Source organism: Dipodomys ordii, unplaced genomic scaffold (genome assembly GCF_000151885.1).
Source record: "Dipodomys ordii isolate 6190 unplaced genomic scaffold, Dord_2.0 Scaffold3, whole genome shotgun sequence".
NCBI classification, from domain to species: domain Eukaryota; kingdom Metazoa; phylum Chordata; class Mammalia; order Rodentia; family Heteromyidae; genus Dipodomys; species Dipodomys ordii.
Window position 1 is genome coordinate 37,108,764 of NW_012267219.1, and position 7,962 is coordinate 37,116,725.

A 7,962-nucleotide genomic window follows, 5' to 3' on the forward strand; every position below is an offset into this window, starting at 1 on the left:
AATATTATTTAGCTTTTACAAAGTTGTGGAACATGGACACAGTACAATTAACTTTTTTCCAAAGGTCTAGAAATGATGGCCTTTTTTTTTTCCAGTTTCCCAAGAGATTCTTACTTCCATTTGAAATTACTTCCCTAGTCTCTTCCTCTTCAGATTCCCTCACTAGAATCTCCTATAACACTGCTTATAGCGTTCTAGGCTTTTTAGTCTGCCCCTACCAACTTCCATCTCTACTTATCACCCAGTTTCAAAGCTGTCCACATTTTCAGGGCTGGTTATAGTACCAACCTTATTCCTGGTGGTAATTTTCTCCTAATTAGTCTGGTTTTCATTACTATAATAAAACATCAAAGGCAAGTTGACTTTATAAGGAAAACAGATTTATTTAGGCATGAGATGCAAGGGCAAGACTATTAGCCTTGGCCTAGCTCTGGTGAAGACTACATGGCATATGGCAGAAGATGGAAACCATATTTCAAGCTAGAAAGCCAGAGGGTGAGTTGCTTTGAGCTGGCTTTGCTCTTGTGAGAGCTCAAGGTATCCTAATGCCTTCTGAGGTCAGTTCTTCAGTGACCTAAGGACTGCTCTCTAACCCCCACCACTTCAGGCTCTCATCACCTACTGTTGCCAGTACCTGAGGAACCAAGATCTCAATTACATAAACCCTTGAAGGGGGCACACTCAACCATAGCTTAAGGTATAATACAGAAATTTACACAAATCAACCTTCCTATCAAGGGGATCACATCGGGCCTGTTTATGCAGAAAGCACTTGTTATGGTTTGGATGTCATTTGACACCCAGAAGCTCATGTATTGGAATCTTGGTCCTGAAAATGGAGATGATATGAACCTTTTATAAGCGGTAGAGCCTCAAGCTAGATGCTGGTGGCTGACACCTGTAATCCTAACTACTCAGGAGGCTTAGATCTGAAAGTCACAGTTGGAAACCAGCCAGGCAGGAAAGTTTATGAGACTCTTATCTCCAATTAACCACCAGAAAACTGGTGCTGTGGTTCAAAGTGGTAGAGTGTAGCCTTGAGCGTCAAAGTTCAGGGACAGCTTCTAGGAACAAAAAAAAAAGAGGAAGATCCTTAGATCCTTAAATTATCCCTCTGAAGGGAGTAAGATAGCACTTGTAGGATCCTTGAGTTTTTGCAAAAACAATTTATTATAGAAGCCCAGCCTTTAAATCACTGAATTTCTGTTTCATAACATGGTTGCCCTCCTCCAGCATACCCTCCTCCATGTTATAATACGGGCACTTAACAGAAGTTGAGCCATGAGGGTGGATCTTGGGTTTTGTACCTCCAGAACTATGAACAAAATAAACCTCCTTTCTTCATAAAGTTAACCAGTTTCAATTATTTCCTTACAGTAATAGAAAACATAGTAACAGAATCCTTAATAAAAATATTTGAATTGATTTGTTTACCCTCCAGTCAAGAAATAATATATTGAGCACCTGTAATATCTGGGCACTGGGAAGAGAACAGTAAGCAAAAAATACCTATCTGTACCAATGAAATTTCTGTGAAAAGAAGTACACAGTAAATCAATAAGTATTTACTATGTCAAGTGGTGGTCATAGTTGGGGGAAATGGGGAGAAAGAGGATGCTAAAGGCTAGTGAAGGGGCAGTCAGACAATATCTTTTGTAAATGACATTTAAACAGACCTAAAGGAAGTAGGAAAAAGAATCATACACATAGTTTTAGAAAGAGAGTTTCTGGGCAAATGGAAGCAAATGCAAGGACATGAGGAGAGAAAGTTTAAGGAACTCCATGGAATAGTTACTAGGTGGCTATAGTAGAAACTAATTCAGAGCAGTAACAGAAAGCCAGACTATATGGACCCTTGTTAAGGAAGTTGTGAGAACCTTGCCTCTTACTGTAAGATGAGAAGTCATGAGAACTGGAGGAATCTGAGTTTCAAAAGACGATCCTAGCTACTGTGTAAAGAATAAATCGGGGCTGGGAAGATGGCTCAGTGGTAGAGTGCTTGCCTTGCATGCATGAGGCCCTGGGTTTGATTCCCCAGCACCACATAAGCAAAAAGGAAAAAAAAAAGCCGGAAGTGGTGCTGTGGCTCAAGTGGTAGAGTGCTAGCCTTGAGCTGAAGAGCTGCAGCACAGCGCCCAGGCCCAGAGTTCAGGCCCCACGACCGGACCCCCCCCCAAAAAAAGAATAAATCATAGAGGACCAGGATGGAAGCATAAGACCATTTCACAGGCTGCAGTGAGTGAATCTAAAAAAAAAAAAAATACTAGTAGCTTGGATTTGGTAATACTGGGGGAGCCAGTAAAAAGTAGTTGGATCATGGGTATATTTCTCAAATGCAGCCAACATAATTTGCTGATGAATAAATGTGGGGAAAAAGAAAAAAAGAAGAGTCAAGGGTATTTCTAAGGTTCTTGTACTTAGCAGTTAGAAAAGTAAACTTTTAATATTTAAGGAGATGAAAAACTGTAGGAAGAGCAGATTTGTTGGTAAGAGTTCCATGTAGAACATGCCAGTTGTGAGACGCTTTAAAGTCTGGAAGTTGGAAGCAGAGTAGAATATTGCTTACTAAGGAATCAGGGAGAAAGTGCAGTTACTATCCAATAAGAATAAAAGCTCATTTATATAAAATGATTATAGTCTGCAGATCTGTACAGCATAGCACCTATAGTATACACTCAGTTGTGTGCATAAAAATTTGCCAAGAAGGGGGCTGGGAACTTGGCTTAATGGTGAAGTGCTTGCATAACATGCATGAAGCCCTGGGTTTGATTCCTTAGTACCACATAAAAAGAAAAAGCCAAAAGTAGCGCTGTGGCTCAAGTGGTAGAGTGCTAGCCTTGAGCAGAAGTAGCTCAGAGACAGTGCCCAGGCCCTGTGTTCAAGGCCCAGGACTGGCAGAAGAAAAAAAAATTGCCAAGAAGATTAAAGAAAGGGAACACAAAATCACAGGTAAATACTAGACTGAATCAGAATTGGCATTTTAAGAAGATCCATGGTTATTTACTTGGCAAGCACAGTCTTGAGAAGCATTAATGTGAAGTTTAGAGAGATGATTTCATGACATTTTGATTTTGATTTGCCCTGGAATCAGCCTGTAAGTGAGGTGGCAGCATATTGAATATTGTGTTATGTCAAATATTCTCTGTGTACACTCACCTATAGATATAATTAAAATGGAAACAAGCCATTTTAATATAATTTCTGTTGTTATTTATATATATATATTTTTTTGTGTGTGAACATACTGTACAGAGGGGTTACAATTACATGGGCAGGATAATGCGTACATTTCTTATCAAGCATTGCAGCCTCCTCCTTTGTTTACCCTTCACATCCCTTCCCAGCCTCCCCCTCCCACCCCCCCACCCAATCCTCCCCCCCTTCTGTTGTTATTTTAATCTATTATTTTCTATAGTCCCTTGTAAAATATTATAATTCAACTCCATTCAGTGATTTAAAATAAAAAGCTCTCAATATCAGGAAAGAAATCAATAGGACATACAATTTGGAAATGCAGATTGCAAACACTGTATAAAGCCATAAAACTGAATGAGACCACAGTAGTAGGAATAGACATAATAAAGAAAAATTCACTGAATAAGTTGCAGTATGCTTATAAACTGACATGTTGAATTGACTCCTTAAAGGGGGGAAGTTACTAAAGAATTCTGTCCTTGCATATTCCACCATTTGTAAGACAGAAAGAGAAAAGAATTAGCAAAAGTGACTGAGACAAAGCAACTAGTCAGGGACAGAGTATTGGCATATGGATGGACAAATGAGTGAGCAAAGAAACAAACTAAACAACTTACATTAAATTAACCCTTGAAGGTTATAGACATGAGTCATGTTACTACCTTCTTGGCAGGGTTACTGTGAGCACTGTAAATAATGTGCCATAGCAACTGGCACGTATAAAATACCCATTAATTACAGATTAAATATCTCTTATTCAAAACAACTTGGCACTAGAAGTGTTTCAGGTTTAGAATCTTTTCAGATTTTGTATTTGTATAGATACGAAATAAGATATCTTGGCAGTGGGGTGCAACTCTAAACAGAAACTCACTGTGTATTATATAAACTTTATAAACAGGGCTGGGAATGTGGCTCTGTGGTAGAGCACTTGCCTTGCATGCTCGAGGCCCTGGGTTCGATTCCTCAGCACCACATAAGAAAAAAGCCGGAAGTGGCACTGTGGCTCAAGTGGTAGAGTGCTAGCCTTGGGCTGAAGAGCTGAGGGACAGCGCCCAGGCCCAGAGTTCAGGCCCCACGACCGGACCCAAAAAAAAAAAAAAGAAAAAAAAAGAAACTTTATAAACATAGCCTGAAGGTAATTTATACAACATTTTTGTTGTATCTTCATTTGACTGCCATCTGTCACGTAATATGTATTTATATGTGGAATTTTCCATTTGAGACATCATGTCTGCTTTAAAAAAAAAAATAGTGCCCAAAATCCTGCCCATGTAAGAATTTACTTGAATGCTTTCTAAAAAGTACAGAGACTAAAATTTTAAGAAAAAAGGAAAGAAAAAAAAAGTACAGAGACTTTCCTTCATAAATATGTTTTGTACTTTCTTAATGCTGTCTGAACCATGAAAGTCAGAAAATGCCAAATAACAAGAGAACTTATTTGGTCAGCAAGTACTTATACTTAGGTAAACTCTATTCTTTAATTTTTAATAAATTGATAAATGGTTTTAAAACCCCACCCAGGCCGGTCACCTGTGGCTCAAGCCTGTAATCCTAGCTACTCAAGAGGCTGAGATCTGAGGATCACCATTCAAAGCCAGCCCAGGCAGAAAAGTCTGTGAGACTCTTATTTCCAATTAACCACTAGAAGACCAGAAGTGGTTGTGTGGCTCAAGCAGTAGAGCACTCGCCTTGAGCTGAAGAGCACAGGGTTAGCACCCAAGCCCAGAGTTCAAGCCCCACAGCCGACAAAAAACAAAAAAAAACAAATAAAAAGAAAAGAAACCTTCAGATTTTGGAGCATTTTAGATTTTCAGGTTAGGGATGCTCAATCCATAATAGTGACTTTTATCATAAAATTAAATATCTTGTAAGCCCAAGCACAAAAATGTTTATAAACAACTGAAAATCTTCTCAGACTAAAAAAAAAAGGAAGAAACTATTTTGTATTAAGGGCAACTATGGAAGAAAGAGAAACAACACAGATATTAAAATGAATTTTTATGGGCTCACGAAGAGGTATTGCAGGTATTAATTGAAAATCTAGAAATGCTTTTAGGAGAACTTGGTGGCACATACGAGTGAGGTATCTGGTCTAATGGAACCTCAGTATTACCATGAAATGACCGGAAAACTGTGTGTTTCTGTTTGTTTTAATTTTAGTGCTAACCTGTATTTATTTTTAACTTGTCTTAGTTTTACCAAACTAAACCCAGTACACACTGCAAGACTGGTAAGTTGTATGGTACCATCCTCGTTCTACTTCCCCGTCATTGATAATGGGTTTTTCATTTGTGCCGTCAGGTTTTACCTCCTTTGAGGGACGTGACAAATCGACCTGAAGTTGGCTCAACTGTGAGAAATAAGCTGGTGCGCCTCATGACACATGTTGACCTTGGAGTCAAGCAAATTGCTGCTGAATTCCTTTTCGTCCTTTGCAAGGAGAGAGGTAGGTTAAACTCTCTTCGCCTTCTACTTTTTTAATCTTTGGGACACAATTTGAGACAACTACAGTTGATAGTGATCATCATTCCACTCATTTTGAAGCAATGATTATTTTTAACTTACTGTGATTTATGACAGTGGGGTTTAAACTCAGAGCTTTGCAATAGCTAGGCTCCTGGTATACTACTTGAGCTACACCTCTGACTCTTTTTACTTCTGCTACTTTTTTTTGGGGGGGGGGCAGGGCTGGACCTGGACACTGACTCTGAGCTTCTTCTTTTTGTTTTTTGTTTTTGTCGGTCGTGGGGCCTGAACTCTAGGCCTGGGCGCTGTCCCTCAGCTCTTCAGCTCAAAGTGAGCGCTCTACCACTTGAGTCACAGCACCACTTCCAGCTTCTTCTGTTTATGTGGTGCTGACGAATCGAACCCAGGGCCTCATGCATGCAAGGCTAGCACTCTACCACTGAGCCACCTTCTCAGCCCCTTCTGCTACTTTTTCAATAGGATTTCACATCTGTTCCCGGGCTGGCAAGAAACTCAATCCTACTATTTGTTTCCCACATAGGTGGGACGACAGTTGCATGCCATCATGTCCAGCTTTTTATTGGTTGATATGGAATCTTGTGAACTTTTTGCTGAGGGTTAACTTCAAATCTTAGTCCACTCAATTTCAGCTTCTTGATAGCTAGAATTACAAGTGTGAACCATTGAACCTAGCTTAAAAGCAGGAATTTTTAAACATTTTTAGGGCCAGGTGTGGTGGCTCACATCTGTAATTCCAATTCTCAGAATGAAGAGTTTGGGAGAACTGAGATTCAGGCTGACCCAAGCAAAAAGCATGAGACAATATCTGAAAAATAACTTAAAGCAAAAAGTCTTGGGTGTGACTCAAGTAGTCGAGTACCTGCTTAGTAAGCATAAGTCTTACTAGGCACTAGTACTTCAATCCCTAATACTGCCAAAAAATAAATAAATGCATTTGATATGTTTCTGAATTTATTAAGACATGCAGAGACAGGTAAATTACCAAATATACACACATGTAAACTTGGCCCCTTACCCACACTTCTAATACTGATGGGACAAGACATTGAGTCATTATGAAAAGTCTTTGTATAATTCTTATACTACTATTTTGATCATCAGGCACATGCCTGGGTCAGTTACTATAATTCCTTGAAATTAGAGTTCATTGAAGTTTAGCTTCTTTTTTTTTTTTTTGTCGTGGGGCTTGAACTCTGGTCCTGGGTGCTGTCCTTGTGCTCTTCAGCTCAAGGCGAGAGCTCTACCGCTTGAGCCACAGCACCACTTCTGGTTTTCTAGCGGTTTATTGGAGATAAGAGTCTCACAGACTTTTCTGCCTGGGCTGGCTTTGAACCGAGATCCTCAGATCTCAGCTTCCTGAGTAGCTAGGATTACAGGCGTGAGCCACCGGCGCCCAGCTGAAGTTTAGCTTCTTTACCAAGTCTTTCAGCTTCTAGTCATTGAATCTGAGCTGTGTAATACACTAAATAGAAATACAAATGTGTATAAGATAAAGTGATTTTAGCCAACAATTTATAGTACCCCTAAAATTATATGACTTATTTGTCCTTTATAGGCTAATTTTCCAGGGCTGGGAATGTGATTTAGTGGTAGAATGCTTGCCTAGCATGCATGAAGCCCTGGGTTTTATTCCTCAGTACCACATACACAGAAAAAGCCAGAAGTGGTGCTGTGGCTCAAGTGGTAAGAGTGCTAACCTTGAGCAAATGAAGCTCTGGGATGCGCCCAGGCCCTGAGTGTAAGCCCCAGCACTGGCAAAATAAAAAGGCTAATTCTCTGAACAGGCAGCTTAACTGTTTTCTTAAACATCATTTCTGACTTACTTATCCAACCATTTAATTTCCTCTTAAGAACAAAATTTAATGATTATCACAAAGATGACATACATAGCTCTTATTATGTGAAAAATATTAGTGCCTGACATAAGAAATTCTCATGAGGACCCTCTGAGGTTATTGTTGTTGTTGTTATACCAGTTTCATCTGTCCATTTGAACAGTTCACTTCTTCTATGACTTTGATTTAACATCTTGTAATTAAATGGTTATCTTAATGTCTTATTGTCAATAAATATTGGCTACATTGAGTCTATATTTTTCGATGGAAAATGAGCTGTTTTTAAAGTTTGTATATGTATCTACATAAATCTAAATCGCACATACATGTATCTTCATTTTAAAACGTTTGTCAATATAATTTTTGCCAAGTCTTTCCATTTCCTAATAAATGGAGCAATGTCATTCTTTCTGATGGAGGCATAGAATTCCATTGTGCATAT

The 7,962-nt window shown here is 39.1% G+C and overlaps 1 protein-coding gene across 2 annotated transcripts in view; it reads left to right on the top strand.

The window, feature by feature from the left end:
• The window catches only part of Ric8b (RIC8 guanine nucleotide exchange factor B), a 104,391-nt gene that overhangs the window by 57,791 nt on the left and 38,638 nt on the right, over nt 1–7,962 (top strand). For both annotated transcript variants that reach the window (XM_013023068.1, XM_013023060.1), the window contains exon 7: nt 5,500–5,644. In XM_013023068.1, the coding sequence (XP_012878522.1) occupies nt 5,500–5,644 (145 nt within the window). The remainder of the gene's footprint in view (nt 1–5,499; nt 5,645–7,962) is intronic.